The 20,435-nt window shown below is 42.0% G+C and overlaps 2 protein-coding genes across 3 annotated transcripts; both read right to left on the reverse strand.

Moving 5' to 3' along the window:
• Nucleotides 1-3,255: 3,255 nt before the first annotated feature.
• Nucleotides 3,256-10,832, reverse strand: eno3 (enolase 3, (beta, muscle)). 2 transcript variants are annotated; one of them, XM_080895784.1, is made up of 14 exons: nucleotides 10,734-10,832; nucleotides 7,977-8,066; nucleotides 7,801-7,896; nucleotides 7,659-7,717; nucleotides 7,487-7,556; nucleotides 6,515-6,648; nucleotides 6,114-6,230; nucleotides 5,929-6,034; nucleotides 5,497-5,694; nucleotides 4,727-4,803; nucleotides 4,378-4,502; nucleotides 4,193-4,301; nucleotides 3,598-3,656; nucleotides 3,256-3,510 (listed from the first exon to the last, which is right to left on the reverse strand). In XM_080895784.1, exons 2-14 carry the CDS (start codon nucleotides 8,059-8,061, stop codon nucleotides 3,441-3,443), a joined length of 1,305 nt encoding a protein of 434 aa, XP_080751910.1. In that variant the 5' UTR covers nucleotides 8,062-8,066; nucleotides 10,734-10,832; the 3' UTR covers nucleotides 3,256-3,440. The 2 variants fall into 2 exon arrangements, with proteins under 2 accessions (XP_080751910.1, XP_080751909.1); XM_080895783.1 differs by lacking the exon at nucleotides 10,734-10,832 and adding an exon at nucleotides 8,222-8,284.
• A 4,139-nt stretch (nucleotides 10,833-14,971) lies between these two features.
• Nucleotides 14,972-19,353, reverse strand: pfn1 (profilin 1). Its single transcript, XM_080896135.1, has 4 exons — nucleotides 19,201-19,353; nucleotides 18,938-19,076; nucleotides 15,509-15,701; nucleotides 14,972-15,412 (listed from the first exon to the last, which is right to left on the reverse strand). The coding sequence occupies exons 2-4, from the start codon at nucleotides 19,073-19,075 to the stop codon at nucleotides 15,315-15,317; spliced, it is 429 nt and encodes a 142-aa protein (XP_080752261.1). The 5' UTR covers nucleotide 19,076; nucleotides 19,201-19,353; the 3' UTR covers nucleotides 14,972-15,314.
• Between the last annotated feature and the right edge of the window lie 1,082 nt (nucleotides 19,354-20,435).

The following is a 20,435-nucleotide window of genomic DNA, read 5'->3' on the forward strand; positions in this document are numbered from 1 at the left end:
AACTAAAAGTCAGTAAAGATGTTCATGCAGACTAAAATATGTTCCACAAGTCAGCAACTTGTGGAACATTTTAAGGTACATCGAGATTCTCCAGCAGTTGAAAATAGAGAATCGAGCATGGGGAGAATCAAATAGATCCTGCACGGTCCTCAGGGTCCTTAAGGGAAAATTTGATTTCACTTCCAGGATTCTTCCAGATAGAATGAATGACTCAATCAGTCTTTCAGGGGCTTCCGGGATTCCTGGAATGACTTGGGTCTTTTAAGTGAGATACTTAAAATCTTCCAGGGGAATATGAAGATAATCCTGGAGTCCCAGATTAAGTTCCAGATGTTGAGTTGAATCCTAGAATATTCGGGAGCCGCCATTATAACCGCACCCAAAAGAAAGGATAGCTTCGCCTTTCCCTCCGTCTCCTTGTGACCCCTGACCCCAGTCGTCCCGTCAGCTCGTAAAGCATCACCGTGGAGACTGAGTCGTGGTTTGCAACTATTTCCTGTGGAACGGGGCGGGGCCACAGAGGTTCACATGCTCCGAAGGATAGGTGTGTATGTATGGGTGTGTGTGTCTGTGTGTGTTTAATGACCCCCTGCTGTCTTTGTCCTCATCAGACAAAATCCCGCCCCCCATTCAACCTCACACGTCATCAGCCACGCATAACACACACACGCACACAAGGGCGGAATAACAGATCATCAATCACCTCATTAGAGAGGAAGATGGGTTATTATGTGTGTGTGTGTGTCAGCATGACAAGCAGGAAACAACAGCGCCTTTACTTCCAAAGAAGGCCAATCACAGGTCAGAGAGCAGCTTGTTCTTAATACAATAACACAATATTTACCTTTGTGTCACTTTCGGTGCATTTCAGCCCGACCAGTGCTGTAGGGCTGCAACACTGCACTGTAACACACAGCTGCAGTTTTGCTGTTCTTACACAGCGATTGTAAAGTAACAAGTAATTATTTCTAAATGAGTTTTGATCGTTTTCAGAGTGAACTTCGGCACGGCTGCTGCTCATATCCAGGCAACAGGCTGCCTTCAGCCTAAACTCCTCCACCAATCAGCATTGACGTCACACCAGCGTGTGTGTGTGGACATGAATAGTGGACTCCAGTTGAGTGTGAGAAATCTGCCCTTCGTTCACAAGACTGAACACATAAATGTTTCACCTCTTTCTCACCACAGGATTTTATTTAAAGCTTATTTTCATATTAAAGATATTTATTGCTAAAACCTATTTAAAAACCTTCCAGAATAACCGGAAGCTATCAGCAGACCTAAGAGACCTGATCGTGGGCCAAAATAGGCCCTACAATGATGCTTGGAAGGGGAGGAAGAGGAAATGCAGATGGAGAGAGGTATTCTAATGAAGGCCGAAGACCCTAGAAAGCACCAAATGCTGCAGGAAAGAAAACTCATCTTTAAAGAAAGAAATTTCAAGGAGGAAACGAGTTGCTTTCCACCACTGGAGACTACCCTTAGAGAATAAGTGACACTGAACTGGCATAATGTCCTTTTAACTTTCATGATCAAAGCAGAGGCTGTTTGTAGCTGTGGGCAGAGCTGAGCCAAGTGCACTGAAAGAGTTCAAAGATTTTTAATGTTAAATGTTCAACTAGGAAGAAAAACACACTTTAGCTGCTCATAAATAAACAGGGATCCATACACTGGCATATACAAACTGCTTTGAATCAGTTGGTTATTCTTCATTGTGAAGCGTAGAAGTTTATCTGATGTAGTAAAACAGTCGTGCCTCCTGTTACACTCGTCGCACACGTCTCATTTGCATCTTTTCTGACTGCTGCAGGAAGCTGAGAGGGAACCTGCAGCTCTGCAGCTCATCCACTTCCCCTTTAGATGCATTGCTCAATCCTTATGTACTTTCATGGTATAACAACACTGAATGTGCAGCCTAATGGCATGAAAACCAGCCCCTTATCAAACACTCAAAGCTTATCTGTAGAGATCACGCAAGCTAAGATATTCACTGATGCTTATATGGCTAACTATTTTGACAAACAAGGGTTTTAAATGTTTGTCTTAATCTTATAGATAAGACCGAGAAACGTTTTCTTTTCAAATCCTCTTAGTTTGTAGCACAATAAAAATCACATGTGTAACAAGACAGAACTTTAATTCATTACAAACATTATGTAGGAATATTATTTCTAAATAACTGGACACGGATAATGACATGATATAATATACTACACTATTTCTAACCAGGAAGCTTAGTCTCATGTTTTAGGCTGAACGCGAAAGGTAGATATGAAACCTAAGAGGTCAGCTCATGTGTGACATATTTGAATGGCCCTACATCAGTCCCCGTGTCGTCAGGAAGAAACTCTGTAGCATTATCAACTTAACCTTTCGGGTTGATCAGAGCTTGCAGGTGTCAAATTACACTTTATTTATAAAGTACTTCATGTTGATAACACTCGTTTTATTTTTAAACCACTGTAGTTGTCTAGTTATAAAGCATTTGTCAGTTTGACATCACCAAGTAGTCTTTGAAGACCTTGTTGGATGATAGCCCCATCTTCAAATTGTCAAAATGATCGTACAGACCAGAGGAAAAAAAAACCCAAAACACTCAGACAGGAAGTAGATTCATAGATGTTGATTCCTAAACGAGTTCTTCAGCCTTTTGGATCCATTTGTGTCAGATCTCATTAAACAGATGCTGATCAATCACCTAGCCAAGCCCAGAGATTGTCTGGTCCATGTTGGTCACTATGAGAACGCCTCACGGCTGGAATCAGCTTTGATAAAACCCATTACTGACTGCTGTGTTATCCAGGCTGCCTTTTTACTGATGCAGTTCAGATAATTGTTGGGTGGCTAAAAATGCTGATATACATTAACCAAATAGAAATGTCAATGGGAGGGAGAAAACTAAAGAACCCAGCCAACAAGGGGACATGAACCCAGAACCTTTGTCCAACCAAAAGTTTTTGTTTGTTGGTGTTTGGCTTGATAACTTCCATTTGATTTGTAGGAGTTACAGAAACACATTTGAAGCACACCTGAGGATTTTGAGGTGGAAAGCTGAAGGAAAACTTCAGAATATCAGTCTTTCCTATTAGGAAGCGATTAGTTGTTCACGTCAAGCAGAAGCTTGTTCTGAATGAGTTTTGTTCACCATTGCTGGTGAGGATCTGTACATGCATGATGCATTGAAGAGCTCAGCTCTTTAAGGAGTTTGAATGTAAAAAGACTATAAGCAGCCTAAATGAATTAAACTCGGAGATGTTTCCTTTTCACTCTTTAATGTTTGTCTTTTGTATAGAAAACATCATTAATGGAATTACATCTAGAGAGACAGTCAAGCCCACTATGACCTCTAACCCCTCACCCCCAGTGGAAAGGGGCAAGAGCCTTCTGGGGTCATCAGGTGTCAGTCAGTTGCCACAGCGACAGGAAGGCAGCATGGTGCTTTAGTTGATCTTTGGGTGGCGGAAGTCTTTGCCAGCGAACTTGGCCTTGCCTCCAAGCTCCTCCTCAATCCTGCAAGTCAGAGGTCATGATTAGCTGTGCTTTGTTTTTCTTAAACGTCTACTAGCCTGAGAATGACAAAAATCCTAAAGTTCTTACCTCATCAGCTGGTTGTATTTGGCCAGACGTTCTGACCTGCAGGGGGCACCGGTTTTAATCTGAAAGAAACAGTAGAATGAGATCAGCACTGGAGTTGTAGTGACCCAGTTTCCTACCCAGCACATTTAATCAGAAATAGGACCAGACAGTTCAATAGTGGTTTCCCTGCTTTTATGCAACCACTTATTTAAAAAAGGCACAAGTCACATTTATTCTTCTGCCTGCAACTGACCAGTGATTTTCCCACAAGACTCAAAACTTTGGGTCTTATAAGTACTGATGCACTTTAATTTTCATTTTGAGTCAGACCTCTGTAGATAATCAGTGTTCATATCAGTCCTTGATTATCAAGGCATTTTGCACACACCCAGCAGTTAAGATTCAAGTGATTTTCTTACAATTTTGCTTCAAAATGATCTTAAATCTTTCATTCAAGCTCAAATACATGAAGCAGTACATTGACCAGCCATGTGTGAGCAGTCTGGCTTTTTCAAATGACTTTAAGGGGCATTTTTTGTTTTTAATGAACAAAAACTTCAATTATTCTTTGTGAACACATTAATCTCACTGAGACTGTCTGATGAAGTTTAAATACCTGTCCAGTGCAAAGTCCAACCACCAGGTCAGCGATGAAGGTGTCTTCAGTCTCTCCGGAGCGATGGCTAACCATCACACCCCAGCCGCTGCTCTGAGCCAGCTTACATCTGACAGGCAGATACATTTAATTAACTTTACGCAGAAAATGTTAATGTGGACTAAAACGACTGATTGGTGTCTTACGCCTGGATGGACTCGGTGACAGAGCCAATCTGGTTGACTTTCAGCAGCAGACAGTTGCAGGCCTTCTTGTCCACTGCCTGCTGGATCCTCTTTGGGTTGGTGACAGTCAAGTCGTCGCCTACGATCTGATTAGAGCAGAAAAACCGACGTGTTACTATAGTAACACTATATTCCCGTTACTGAAGGTTTTCCTTGAGTTCTTCCAGGAAGAACCAGCTTGTATACTTGAGATTCCACAAGGCTAACAAACGTCTAGGGATGCCAATGATTGTGGCAAAGAGGAAAAAAAAGAAGAAATCGAATGACAGTGAGGTTGTGTCACATGTCTGCATGCCTGTGTGCACCTCACCTGGATGTCTACAGAAGAAGTGAATTTAGCCCACTGCTCCCAGTCATCCTGGTCAAATGGGTCCTCAATGGACTGGACTGGAGAAAGAGAGACACTGAGGAGAAAGTTTCCACAGTAGAAATGCCACAGACACCCAACAGGCTCAATGATGCTACGGTGCTTAACAGTTACATGAATTCAATTGGAAATGTGCACACTGCACAAATCTTTGTGGTTCTCCAAATTATCAGTTGAACATCACACATTTTTAAATGGAAAAAAGAAATTTAGAACCTCTCTAGAGAGATTTTAGAGCATTTTTCCTGCAATGAACAAGAAGGCAGCCTGACCACTTCCTGAACTCAAAAGGCTTATTTCACTCCCTCAAGAGCTCAAGTGAACTAAACCAAGTAAACATTTTGAATACTTCTGATCCAAGTATTCAAAAAGGAATTTGAGTTTCATACTTGGCAGCCTTGTTTGAAATTTAAATGCTTTAAGAGACCAATATATTCCATTCCAAAGACATTTGGTTAAACCACAGACTCAAAGCTACAGAATTAGTTTTGTTTCCTAGGTTTGTGAAAGACATTTGAAGACCATAAATCAAAGTCAAATCTCAAGCTCAATTTGACACATCAGTGCAACATTGGTTTAGTTGTCCAAATTCACTGCAGTTTCTCAAAGGTCATGGCTAAACACATCTTGTCTACATTCAGGATGCGAACAGATCATCACTGTATGTTCTGAAGTCATTCAGTGGTCATAGCAGCAGCTCTAGTCAATCTTACCAGGGTAGTTCTTGATAAAGCTGCGGTAGAGGTCACCCAGCTTTTCACCAGAAATGTGTCTAGAGGGGTCATCGGGGGACTTGAAGTCCAGGTCGTACTTTCCATTGCGGAAGAACTCTGAGGCGGCCACGTCCATGCCAATGATGATTTTGTCAGGGTAACCGGCCTTCTCGATGGCACTCTTCAACAGCTCCAGAGCTGTGAACACAAACTCTCATTGTTAGAAGTCATAATAACTTCAACCTTGAGTTGTGCCAAATGTGTATTATTAGTTTTCTGGTAATCAGCTCAACCACTGGTTAATTTAACTGTCTGACTAACTGAAGCAGCAGCAATACACACAAGTCTGCTTTAAATTCTATTGCATTAGCAGTCACATCAGTCCCAAGATAAACTACATAACGTCACTGCGTGGTCACGTGCAGCTCTCACCCTCATTATTCTCCAGGATGTTTGGAGCGAAGCCTCCCTCATCTCCCACGTTGGTGGCATCTTTTCCATATTTAGCTTTGATGACATTCTTCAGGTTGTGGTAGACCTGAAAACAAAGTATTTAAACAGTTAGACATCGGTTTTACCGTTCATAGCAGAAACATTGCAAGAGGGCAGGGTTTAACCTCAGCTCCAATCCTCATGGCCTCATGGAAGTTGGAGGCTCCAACTGGCAGGATCATGAACTCCTGCATGGCCAGTTTGTTTCCAGCATGGCTACCACCATTAATCACATTAAAGGCCTGCAGAAAGAGAAAGATTCTAAAAATACCATCCATATGCAAACTACCCAAACATAAGTTACAAAACACCTCTGGAGCTTAAATGAAACCACTGAATTGAAAATAAAAATCTGGTGCACAATAAAAATTGTCCAGAGGCTCACTACAAATTTCCCATAGGCTTGCACGTTAATAGCAAACTAAATAAAAAAATTAAATAAAAATATAAGTAAAGTTGAGTCAAGAAGTTTGGGTCTTTAAAGCCAGTTTTCCACTTCACTTAAGCACAAGCCCCTCCCACTCACAGGCACAGGTAGGATGACATCTTTGTGACCAGCAAGGTCAGCAATGTGGCGGTAGAGGGGAACTCCTTTCTCTGCTGCTCCAGCTTTACAGACAGCCAGCGACACACCCAGGATGGCATTGGCACCAAACTTGGCTGCAAACAAAGAATCAGACATCCTTGCTTCAAAACAATCTGCATACAGTTGCACAGTACGGCCAAACTACCAGGTAAAGAGGGTCAAGAAACCCTCCAAGTTGTTTGAACTCATCTGTGTTTCCCCAAAAGTTAAGTATAAATATAACATTTGAATACATTCAGTACATGAATGAAGCATGAAGAGTGTTAAACCACGACTCGAGGGATGTCAATTGACTTTCCTTTACACGATTTGAGGGTTTCTCAAATATAATTGTGGGTTGAAATATTCTTCTTGCTAGTGAAGAGCTGATTTTAACCTGCCACTAGAAAGGTTAAACAGATTGTTGAGTCCATGGACTCAGGTTGAAGTTATTACAGTCATTTATTAAAGTCCCATCCTTCAGTACACAAACTTGGCAGACACAACTTTAAGTGCAGTGGAATTTCTTAATTTCCTCATGCCCAGCAAGTTAACATGAATGGTGATCCTCAGAGTCCATACCAGGTGTTCACCTGAATCAGTTACAATGTCAGAGGACCACAAATCTTAATGAAATATTAAGAAATCTGTCAGATGGCACATTTATTTCAGGCTATATAGACGGGTGCACCAGTATACCTGTATAAATGCCAAAGAAAGCAGTGCTTCCAGCTTTGTTTTCACTCTTTTTCTACAATTCACTTCAGCAGTTCATTTCCTGTTAAATATTTTGTTTACCCAGTTCTTATAACCTAATATTGTTTGGACTGGTTTTAAAAGAATTTGCCATTTTACGTCGCCACCCTTCCATGTTTTTACATAAACAAATCTTAAATTCAACTACTTTTATAAGGCGAGTTTCTAAGTCCTTACATTTGTTTTCAGTGCCATCCAACTCCAGCATGAACTTGTCGATCTTCTCCTGCTCGACGACGCTGAGTTTCTGTACAGATGGGATGAAGTACCATTAGCCTGCAGTGAATCCCTGCAGTAGTTAAAGTGTATTAGCATCAAGCTAACATCAGCAATCCAACTTAACGGATACCTTCTCAATCAGCTTGGGGGCAATCTCCTTGTTGACATGCTCCACAGCCTTGACGGTACCTGCAGGGAAACACAGGTGTTAGCAGCTACGCTAAAAGTAGCATTAATGCTATCCCCAGCCCCACACACTTGACTCCTCCCACCTTTGCCCAGGTAGCGGCTCTTGTCTCCGTCACGAAGCTCCAGAGCCTCATGGACTCCGGTTGAAGCGCCGCTGGGAACAGCAGCCCTGAACAGACCTGAGGTGAAGTTTGACCGTCAGGTTACTGAACTCGCTGCAAACAGGAAGTGCGTCATGGTCAAAGTGACAGCTGCTCACCTTTGGCTGTCCACAGGTCCACCTCCACTGTGGGGTTTCCCCTGGAGTCCAGAATCTCACGAGCGTGGATCTTGGTGATAGACATCCTGACTGAAGGGGGAAGAGAACCAGGTGATTAGTTCAAATACAAAGAATCTTTTATAGAAGTGTCATCCGCACTGGGTCAAACATTTGTTTCATCTGAAATTTGACATGTTACTAAAAAAAAAAAAATCCCCGTGAAGAGGTCAGATTGAGTGAGAGACCTGCTGCAGAAATCCTGTTTAATGCCATGATGCCTCCATGATGACCTTTCTTATCAGACTCCACCCAAACAACCAATCAAAGCCCTGCACTCCTGACTGACAGCTACAGGGCTCAACAGAAGAATGGGAGAGACCATTCTGCAGGCACGAGGGGGGTATCATAGTCTGGCTGGGTTATTTATACCAACACCAGCCGTGTGGGAGCCTTTGACCTTTTCCCCTGACCTTTCTGCAGAGGTCATGACTTCCTCCCTGCTGTTCTTGAGTTACACAGACTCTTATTAATGCTTGTGACATTTAAAGAGGCATTTGTGACTGAGCTGATATTAGCCTCCACTGTGCATGACCCACTTCACCTCACAGCTGAAGGACTGGGCTTTATCTGGTTGCTAGGTCTCATACAGCAAGCTCTTCTGATTCTGCGCACACTGAGAAAAGCTGCTGTAGTAAAAGTGTTCTGGTCCAACTGTGTGAGCAGGTTCAGAGCGTCCGTCACATCTGCTGCGTGTTATGTAAGAGTGTGTCTGGGCAGATGCCATTTGAACAGCTGAGCTCTTACAGTACACTCCAAACCCCTGATGGCTTTTACAAACACTGTACACCTGCTTAGAGTTGAACTTGGCTGCAGATGAGTGTGGGTCAGCCAGCCTCTTTCAGATCTGCAGGTCTGCTTTCAGAATGAATAAACTGACTATAACAGCGGCAGTCTGACAAAGTCTGTTAAACACGAGGCACAGCAGCTCCAACCAAATTCTGAAGTCGCTGATCCTTCGAAGAATCAAAGTGTTTTTCTTGTAAACAGGTTGGGTACATCTGAGCACCTAGATGTTGTTTTGATCCTATGTCAAGTCCAAACAGATGAGTCACTGAAGTCTTTAAACTTTTAGGGGAAATCTGTTAAAACCCCGTTTTGTTATCATGAGCTACCGTTAAACGTCTCAGGCAGATGGAACGAGGCCTGTTCATGCTGGGTGTGCTGAAAACTGAGCGAATTAAAGCTGACTGAGGACACTTAAATGCACACCAACTACTCATTTCACAGTCTTCTCACGTTTCTTTAAAAGGCATCACAATAACGCTGACCACTAAAAACAGTTTTTAGGTAGCTTTGTTCATCAGGACTTTCAGCCGTCAAACCCAAGACACTCACCTCTGCAGCTTCTGGCCTTAACAGCATACAAGAGGCTATAACTAACTCTCACAATGCAAAGCCAATCATATTATTAAGTTACTCAAGCATAAGTATGTTTATCGGTTTATGGTTAGAAATAAAATGATGAGAAAGGCACCTTCATTGGTTTTTACTACATGCAGGCCCAGCAAGTGGCCAACATGCTTTCTGGAGTCAGCTGTGAATACATTCAAGTCTAGTGAGTAACAGAACAGCTCACATGAGATCAAGCATGTGGCACCACGGGTCTGTGAGCTGCTCCTGCTCACTGTTGGTCAGCCGTGGAGAAGCATGAGTTTTAACATACAGACTGGGTCACCAGTATGTAATATCTCAAACATCAGACCACTGAAGGACGATGGGGAGGGGGCTTTACATCGATAATTAGCACAATAGCTTTAAGTCCATGAGCGCTCACATTAGTTATATTTACAATGATGCATTCAGGGGGACAGACTAGTCCACACATGGCTGCTTTGATACAGAAACATCATTTTGAAGGATTAGTGCCCCCCTTAAACAACACCCCTGTCTCCCAGACCCCTGAGGGGAGGCTACGCCTCATTTTAAGGTGCAGAGTGGCCATTTAGACACCCAGCAGGTCACATTTAAACCACCTGTGATCATTAGCTTTGAGTGAAGTCTGCTGCTAGACCATGTGGGACGAATGAAAACCTCTTATTGGCTGAATGAGCCTTAGCAGCGGGGCAGGTTTAGGGACACTTTGTTTCAGCCTGCTAAACAAACAAGAAATGAACCAATAACACAATAAAATGTCTCCAAGTGTAAAACTTATCACACAGAAAGACGAGCGTTACACTACAGATGAATCAAAGTCACTCAGCAAGTAGAAAGTCAACAGAACAGAAGTCTTTTCAAAATGTAATAAAACCTTTTCCTTTAAGGTGAAAAGTCAGATTCAGGAAGTGTTGCTTGGAGTTTATATAACCTGCTTAAATATGTGCAGATCTGAGCTCAGGAGGACTTTTAAATGCTAAAGAGTCACATTTAAAGCTCCCTGTGAGCACATGGAGGGTGTCCGTCCGTCCACGGACTTTGAGCCTCTCACGTCTGTCTGTCAGCTCTGTGACCTTCAGCCCACTCAAAGTCAAACCTTTCAAACTTTGTTCCCCTTCCTGCCATAAACAGGAACAAAATAAGTCTCCAGAACAGGAATTTATTTAAGTTAGCACCTCAGGAGAACTTCTGCAAACTGAGCTTTCAGAGTAAAAGTCTAAAACGCATGCCACCAAACCAGAAGCAGTCTGAGCCGGACACAAACAGGAAGTTACTTAAAAGAGCTCCAAGCAGAGCCCTCAGCTGTCTGCCGTCCCAGCTTACCTGTTCAGAGGCAGTGAGCACGAAGAGGGGGCCGTCTGTCTGACTGTCCGACTGACGTGGAAAGTGTCTGTCTGTCCCCCAGCAGGGTTTTTATAGCCTCTCCCTGCAGCTGCAGGAGGAGGAGGAGGAAGGAGGGAGTGTGTGCATGTGACAGGACGGAGGCAAACAGAAAAACCTCCCGGCTGTAGTTAATCATCAGATCTTCACTGCTGTTTGCCGTCTCCAAACATAATTATAAGAGCCTTAATCTGAGGCTGTGTAAGTTTGGACTGCAGTCCTAGTGTAACATGCTCAGATATGTAAATACTTCCTGAACACACACATTTCTAGTGCTTCCCAAAGAGTCAAAAGGAAAATCACCAGCAGCGTAACACAATCCAGGAAGTCTCTAAACTCGGGTACAATGAATGTTTCTGTCCGTCAGTTGCTCTGAAATAAGAGCTTAAAGACTTCAGGGGACATGGATGCACTGGACCAACAGTGTGATATAATCTTTATTTAACCCAAAAGTCATTAAGTGCCCGTGTTACTGCAGCCAAAACATTAAACACAGCCTGCAACACCACAAAGCAAAGGCAGGAGAGCTCAGGTAAATAACAAAATACATACATAATAATAATGAAAATGAAATGGAAAAGTCTGAAAATAATGTAAGAAATGTATAAAACCACCTCTTTAAGAGTAATAATAAATAATAATCAGGACCGGCTGTGCGGCTTTAAAAGGAACTGCTCTTTGATTTTATATCTGCAGAGACGATTTGAATCCAGGAAGTGCTGCGACTCGAACACTCGAGTGCTATCATCACTGTTTAATTTAATGCTTTCAAACACAAGAATCGTTAAACAAATGTGGCTCTGTGTGCATGATCTAATCTAAAACTTTAAAATCACTGTGGCGCTCACAGAACCCCAGAGCTCCGGCTCATCTGAGGGAAAACATCACATGTTAATTTGTCAAATAAGCAGTTTGTTAAGGTTTAATATTTATTCAGAGGAAAACCTAAAGAAACGAAATCCCTGATGACAGAGAGGACGGCCTTTACTCTGAGGAAGCCGTCAGTGTGCTGAGCATGTGGAGGCTAAATAAAAAGAGGCGTTTATTTCGTCTCAGAGGGCACTCCAACTGTTTAGACCGATTACTTTTAAGTAAAAGTTACCCAGTTTAACTCTGTTTTATGTCCCTCATCTTTAAAGGGCAACGAGGTTTTTCTTATTCTGACTTTCATTAAAAAATACACATAATAAAAAAAACCTGAAACCTCTTAAATTCCCATTTGATTTCTGCTTTTTTTATGTGTCTTTTTTGTGTGTACCTGATTTAATTGTGCTTAAATGCAAAGATGTTAAAGGTGTTTACACCTCAGTGGTTTCCTGGTTTAGTGTTTCAGTCCCATCTGTGATTAGAAAACGTGTCTCTTTGGTTGACAGCAGCGGAAACCTGCAGTCGTTTCAGGTACACAAGCTCAGACTGGTGAGGTTTAACGACTGTATCTGCATATTTAAATTGCATTAAAGCTTAAAGTTTGCATTTTTACAGGCGTGGCCTCTTTGACTCACAGGTGCATGGCGACACGGGCAGCTGCAGCAGCTGATCACTGAACACAGGTACGAGTTCAGAAAGGTTTCAAAATACAGCCCAACTGTTGAAATCCAGCAGACTGATTAAATGAAACGATTTCGTTCATCATTTGTGCGAACTGGTGTGACATGAACTTTCACAGAGGACTTTCCTCTTAAACAAAAGCCACAAAGGAAACAAAAGTTTACATTTCTACCATAATCCAGTGAAAAAAGGCACAAATTAGTTCAAAACATCACAAGAATGAAGGGGAAAAAGTCTTTTTGTGGGGCCCAGTTTTACTCTCAGTGTGCTGAATGACTGTTATGCTGTGGGGTGAACAAGAGTGATGGTCCCTAACGCTCACAGAGAAGGTTAAAGTTCATCTAAAGGGGAAATGTGAGACCAGCTCAGCAGTCACTGCAAAGGGCAGTAACCCCAGCACACACACACACACACCTTACCCTTTACGCTCACCTTTAACTGTACTTCACACACACCGAGTGGCTACACGGCGGCCTGTCCAGCGTCCCCGGTGCCTTTACTAAATATAACTGCACTTTACTGGAGTGGTGGGGGAGGGGCACACTCTGTATATGACACATAGTGTAAGTTCTCCTGCAGCATTTGATCGTACTGTCTGTGTCAGTAAAGTGGAAGTTTGTCGCTTAACTTCACCGTGACGTGTAACTGTAGTTCTGCAGCAGTACGAGGGGGCTGCAGTACTATAGCAACAAAATCACATGTTGCACTAGAAGTTCACAATTTTATATTTCAATAACACCACTTTTAGTTGTACTACTCTTAGCAGTAATAATTTATGTTGCCTTTTAACCACATACACAGATGTTTGTTTTTATACACCTGTGGGGACTCGTGTTTACAAAGGTCTCCAACTAAAAGGTGAACAGCAGAGTGTTTGTAAGGGTTTTTGGCTGGTGCCATGTTGATCTTTTTAGAGTCAGGCGTGGCCATGTTTGGATGAGAGTTTGGAGTGCTAAGTTATGACCTTATGCCATCTTGCAGGGTTATAAAGTCGCGTCCATGGACTGAATGAGTGCACCACACGGGCACAGAGATCAGCCTTTTTGGGCATCTTGTACAAACATGTTTACTTCAGTTCTACGTTTGGACATTTTAACTTGGGAGATCATGGGGACTGAATTACTGTTGGAGGCCCGAGTGGACATTACAGGAACTGCAGTTTTTAGCATTTCAGCTCTTGTCTACAGGTCAGAGGTCAGCCGATCGGTCCCTATAAAGCACATTCAGTACTAGTGTGTTTGGTCTGTGTTTTCAAACATTTTATAAGCTAAGGTATGTTTTCCCGTTTCTTCAATTAGATGATATTCTCAGCTGCCTTAAAATAAAAATTTATTTGAAAGAGTGCATCATACAAAGCTCTAAAGTTAGCCACACCTCTTCACTGAGGTAAGACTTTTATTCCTCTTCTGCTTAGTTTTCCTCTACATTACTTTTAAGCTGTCTGTGCTGATATGCTAACAAGGTTTCTGGGAGAACTATAAGGATCTTTATGCATATGGGATCATATTTAAAGGGTGAGTTCAAGAAGAAAAAGTCATTTGTGGGCGGCTATGCTTGGTATATTTTTACTATGTTACTTTTAAATCAAAATAAGAGCACATTTTTACATTATAGGGATATTTCAGAGAGTCCTCATGCCTTTGAAAGACTAAAGAGCCATGATAACCCTCTAGGTTAACATGTGCCCACACATGTGTAGGATGACACGTGTCTGGACTTGTACAGTTTTCATTGTGAGAGCCATTTTTAGCTTGACTCCAAAATAATGCGAATGTTTCTACATTATGAGAATCTTTTTCAGTCATTGTCATGTTCACACCCACAGTTAACCCAACACACGTGTTTTTGGACTGTGGGTGAAGCTGTAGTTCCCCTAGAGAACCCAAACAAGCACAGGGAAAACAAACAAATTCAGTCTGGCCTGGTTTTGAGGTGGAGGGCATTTTTTCATCCTTTTTTATAAAGCCACAAAAGCCTTTTCTGCTTCATAGTAGAGTGTGAAGGGAAGGGAGGCGGGAGGTGTGAGGGCTCATATCTGGTTTTGGAGTCAATTAGTTTTGGACTTGACAAGCCAGTATGTTAATGTGTACAAAAAGCAATTTGGATGTGTGCACACATACCTGTGCAGGTTTTAAACCAGAATAATGAAGACATTCAGCATGTGATGATATTTATGTATGAAGAGGAAGTTTTGTATTTTATGGAAAAGTTGGCCTTTTCTCCTTCAGAGCACTCTTTGAACACACAAACATGGCTTTGAGGTTCAGGTTTAGATCAGGAGACTTGATAAGGCAGTGAGTCAATATGGGCCCAACTTATACAGAAAGACAAAAGTGCGTGTATTGTTTAAACACTATATAAGCTCTAACAAGGAGTTGTACGTAATACTAATACTACAACTTGTTGTGGCATATTTAATCAAATATTAGGTGTGATGCGCGTATATGAGTGCACTAGACTGTCTTATTTTTTAGCTGTGTGTCGCACAGTAAATCAGCCCCTGAAGAAGAGGTGTTTGTAGAAAACATTTGAAGCACACACACACACACACACACACACACACACACACACACACACACACACACACACACACACACACACACACACACACACATAAAGACACCCTCACAATGTAAGTATAACCATGTTTGTTTTTATTTCATTCAAGTGTGCAATCAGTTTTCACAGAGCTCTGATTGGACGCTGGTCAATCGCCACTGTAGAAAAATAATGGTAACACTATGTTCCTGCGTTAAACATGAGGTGTACTCTCAGGTTAAAAGCTACCACACGGTAACTTAGACCAGAGAAAACACTGATTCATCTCTACAGCAGGAAACACACCTGAAGATTGAAAATGACTTAAAAAAAAAAAAAAAACTAAAGAAGCTCAGATGTAGAAACACAGGGAGGAGGGTAGGGGAAGGGAGGCGGGAGGTGGCATCCATCTCATGTGGTGAAGGTGACTGTCTTGTCCTAATAACCAGCCTTCCTCAGGTACTCAACGATTTTGAACACCTTGCTGGATAGCTGACCACCAGAGGCGTCTTTCGTGCCCTTGGCTATGACTATCGCTGTAGAGACAGACAGAAAGCAGGAGCGTGTCAGCCTCAGAGATTTGGAGTGAATTCAAAGGATAAAAATGTGCTGAGTCAACGGGAACATCTTACCTGTTTTTGCCTTTCCGACACATACGCTGAATGTGTTTCCTTCGGCGTCTGCTGAGGTCTTCAGGTCCAGCGCAAAGACTGGGTCAACGTCCATCTGGTCTCGGATCAGCCGGCACCTTACTCCACCGATGTGAACGCCATTCTGAGCGAAGCTCGACCGGTCGTTAGCACCCAGCTTCTTGATCTCATCGACCTAAAAAAGGGAAACAGAGCGAGAGATAGAGATTACCATACCATCTTCATCCGCTTTATCTGAGGCTGGGTCGCGGGGGCAGCAGCCTAAGCAAAGAGGCCCAGACCTCCCTCTCCCCAGCCACCTCCTCCAGCTTATCCGGGGGAACACCAAGGCGTTCCCAGGCCAGCCGAGAGATATAATCTCTCCAGCGTGTCCTGGGTCTGCCCCGGGGCCTCCTCCCGGTGGGACATGCCTGGAACACCTCACCCAGGAGGCGCCCAGGGGGCATCCTTGTCAGATGCCCGAACCACCTCAGCTGGCTCCTTTCGATGTGGAGCAGCAGCTGCTCTACTCTGAGCCCCTCCCGGATGGCCGAACTTCTCACCCTATCTCTAAGGGAGAGGCCAGATAGAGATTAGTGGATCTATTTAACTGAGTCCTCCAAATTCCCAGCCACCTTGAAGTACCCACCATGACCAGCATGGGCTCTTCTCCTTTTACAGCCTGAGTTTATTTAAATCTCACAATAAAAAAGCAGCCGCTGTGTGCGGAGGATCATAAACAAGCGTCGGAATAGGAAGCTAAAGTCATTGAAACATGATTTAATGTGGTGTGACCATTGTGAGCATGCAGAGTAGGAAGTGAGAGAGAGAAAAACGACATTCTTGCTCATTGGTTTGTGTGTTTCCAGCTGGAATCGGAACAAATAATAACTTTGTTGCGCCGCCTGTTGATACTGGTTTTACTGGTTTGTCTGAGCTTTGTTAGTGTGTCACACTGACACAGCTGACTCACTGGCCTAGTTCAGACACCATCCACTAATCAGAGTGTTTTTACCAGCTCTGAGGTCACAGAAATGTTTTAATTTAATGCATTTATCACAATTAAAGTCATTTTTTCATGATTATGCATCTGTGATATATATATATATATATATATATATATATATATATATATATATATATATATATATATATATATATATATATATATATATATATATATATATATATATATATATTCTTTTAACTTGAAAATTAAAAATGATCTAATGTGGTTTTAGGACTGCATCATATTTATAGCTTCAGGTATTGATTTATCTATTAAATAATCCTGTGTTTCAGTTACCTATTAACTGCATCATTAATACTGCTAATTAGATTATTTTAAATCAGAAAAATAAAAAAATACAGTATAATCAATAATTCTAATAAAAAGAAAAGCTTTACTTTACGTTTTTATATTAAAAATAAAAGATTATTATCATAGTATATAATAATATACACTGTTATGGGACTGCATTGGATTTCTGTTTTTTTTTTTTCTGGATTTCAGTCTGGTTTTATTATTGAAATTAAATTATTAATCAAATGTATTTGTTGAAAGTTGAGATGCGGTTGAAGAAGTTGAAGTGTTGACTTGCAGAAATAAAACGTGATCGCTGCTGTCAAAGAAACTGTCGCTGCACTTTGCTCTGAAGCAGCAGAGCTGAATCACATGAACTGTGATGACAGCTAGTTTCACATCTGTCATGTACGTGGACAGATTTGACCTTTTGAAGTGTTTTTTCTCAGAAGGAAAAGTTTTCACTGCACTTCATTTCTCAGAAAACGTGTTTTGTGAGTGAGACTCAGAGAGGAAGGAGGCCTCGAGTGCCTTCAAACTCACCAGGAAGTACATGCATTGTAGCTTTAAACGCAGTCTGCGTTAGATCTCCATTTACACATATGAACCTGACATGCTTAGATTTAGCATGACTTCCTCTTTCTGAGGCCTTCTTTAATTAACAAACCTGCACAGCGTCTGATTCAAAGCTGATCACCGCCAACTGTTTTTGATTTAAACTCAGATGTGCTCGGGCTTCAGCCTCACGTGTAACTGAATTCACACTTCCTGCTTTCTGTCAGCTTTGCTCCGCAGGTTTCTGAGCTCATACGTGAGATTTAACCATCGCTCTGTTTTTGTGGAGACTTTTCTGAGAAGTGAAGGGAGCTGCAGGAAGATCGAGGAGGAAAGAATGTGAGGACGACAAGTCAAGACATGAACACACACACACCAAAATGCACACGCTGCTGCCTGCACAGGCAAAACCACTTCCCAAAAAACATCAGCCAATCAGAGAGGAGCCCACTAGTGAGTGTAACAAACCCACGCAAATGCACACAGAGTGTTTTTAAAAGCAGGAACGAACTTCTTTAATTTTATAATTTAAAGTTTACAAACTGTAAAAAAGACAAATCCTGCAGACGTGTGTGTCCGTGTGTGTGTTTGAGACATTGTGCAACACTCCACTCCGTACCTCAGTGTGTGTGTGTGCGTGTGTGTGTGTCTCAGAAACAAGAAGTGATCGTCTCGTCTTCCTGTATTCGCTGTTTTTCGACATTGTCTCCTTATAAGGTAGTTAAAGCAAACGCACAGCACAAACACCCGGAAACTACCGGAAGCTCACAACCGTTACGCAGCCTGCTCTGAGACATTAGCATTCATCTTTTTCCATTTCCATTTTCCAAAATGTGTAGAAAAACGAGCACCTCAGGTGAAACGTTTTTTGTCACACTGAAAGATTATTTTATGGAAATTAAATAAAACCTAAAAACCTTTAATAGCACGTGTTTTATTTCCAGTTATAATTACCACCATTTCCAGAAAACTACATGTACTGTAGCATGTTTGTGCTTTCTGGCAAAAGTTAAAACGAGGGAGTTTAAACACATCTCCTGAACTCCTGAAAAGTTGTTTCTACACCTGAACTAAGATCAAAACTAAAAAAAAAAACATAAAAAAACATTTCTCTTTGTACTTTTAAAAATTAAAAGCTAAGGGAAGAAGCCAATGAGCTGAGAATTGTCATCTTGTTGCTCAGTGACTTTCCCCTTTGAAGCCAAGCTTTAAATTTCTGACTTTTTTAAAAAAAACCTGTATGGCACACGTGTTTTCCTGCAGCACCTGAACACAGCACTGAGAGCGGGAAGTGAGCTAGACAGGCAACAAACTGAACACACCCAAAGCTCAAGAAGAAGACACGGACATGCAAAATAAGAAGCTGTTTCCAAGAAATTTTCTCATAGCAACAGAAAATGAGCCAAAGGAGTGGCAGTTTGTGCAGGTTGATGTCACCAGTCTGAGCAAGTTTTTGAGTGTGAGGTTGTTTGAAAACTCTTGGCAGAAGCTTTAAAGGAGGAAGTGGACTTTTTTTTACATATATTTAGCAGTTTGTAGAGGCAGGAAGAGGAACAGTGTGTGTTTGTGTGTACCGTGACTTGGATGCCGGGTGAGCTGGCCCAAACGCTCTCCTGCCCAGCTGTGATTCCACAGATGGCTGCCTCTGACACCGGGCACGTCCCGCTCTGGTCGGGCGTCTTCAAGTTATCAATATAACCTTGCCACGACATCCTGATCAATAACACACACACTGATCAATAACCTCGATTCACAAGCACCAAATCAATATTACCTTTAGCTATGTGTGAAAGAGAGAGAGAGAGAGAGAGAGAGGTGGGACAGCTCGCTAGCTTACCTGTGCAGGTAGAGTCTTGGGTGTGAGGAAGAGGGGAGAGAGCAGTCGAATGCAGAAAGAAGGAAGAAGAGTTGTCTTTTATACACCCAACCACTCCCAGCCTGCTGGCAGCTTCCTCTCTCACTGTCACTGTTGAGTGAGAGAGTCGCCCGACCCCTCCCCCTCTCTGTCACTCTCTCTCACTCACCTGGGAAGTAAAAAAAAAAACAAGGAAGTGATTTGATCAGCACACAAACATCCACTCATTTAAACCTCTAAAACATCAGTCCTGTAACCCGCTGAGCTGTAATCGGTCAGTCGGCGTCTCTGTGGAGAGACCTGCATTATTAAATTGAACTGTTAACCAAGCATTAACCTCCAGTGCTGAAAAAGGCACGTGCAGTTCCTCTAACATCCACTTGAAGCAGTGAGTCAGTCAGCATAGACTCACGTTATACTGTCCAACTTTACTGCAGATATAAACCCATTTACAGCCTGATTTGATGTAGTTTTCTGACAGGTTGTGGAGTTCCACACGGCTCTATTATCGGTCCTCTGCTTTTTATTCAACTTTGTATTATAGTCTTGTTTTTAAAAGCACATATTAGGGAGGTTAATATTTAACATATTGAAATTGTATTAATACTTAAAGTTACATTAGGGTGTTGCCTCTTTGATGGACAGGTGGGCATAGATGCTAGATTGTAACTCCATCTCAGCTAACTGGACTCCCTGAACTGGACCTCTGGACTGTGTATATGCTGTTGGAGCTGTTTTAACATTTTTTATGCAATTATCAAAACAATAATATGGCTGCTGTGTCAATAATTGTACTGAGAGTCCATGAAGCTCCAGTTTTGGTAACATAAACGCTACTGAGCACTAATTAACAGCTGTCATCGTGTGACATGATTGTGTGTGTGCTCCCATACAGTCTGTGGATGTAGCTTTTTAACCAAGCTTGTTAGCATTAGCTAATAGCTGAGTGCACCACTCACCTCTTTTCTAAATTTGGTCACTTCTGGCTCAAAAAATCCCCAACTACCTACAATATAGCAGCAGTTTTGATCAGTAAGATTGAACACAGTGAATTGCGCTTTAACTTGAAATGAGAATTACAATATTTGACAGTGACTGTTGTGTTTTACTCGCTGTAATTTGTGAACTTTTAGTTCTTGTTCTCTGATCAGACATAATATTAAATACTTATAAGAGTGAACAAATCTCAAAATACACGCCATAAACATGCTTGTTTC

Source organism: Rhamphochromis sp. 'chilingali', assembly GCF_963969265.1.
Source record: "Rhamphochromis sp. 'chilingali' genome assembly, chromosome: 1".
Classification (NCBI taxonomy): Eukaryota; Metazoa; Chordata; class Actinopteri; order Cichliformes; family Cichlidae; genus Rhamphochromis; species Rhamphochromis sp. 'chilingali'.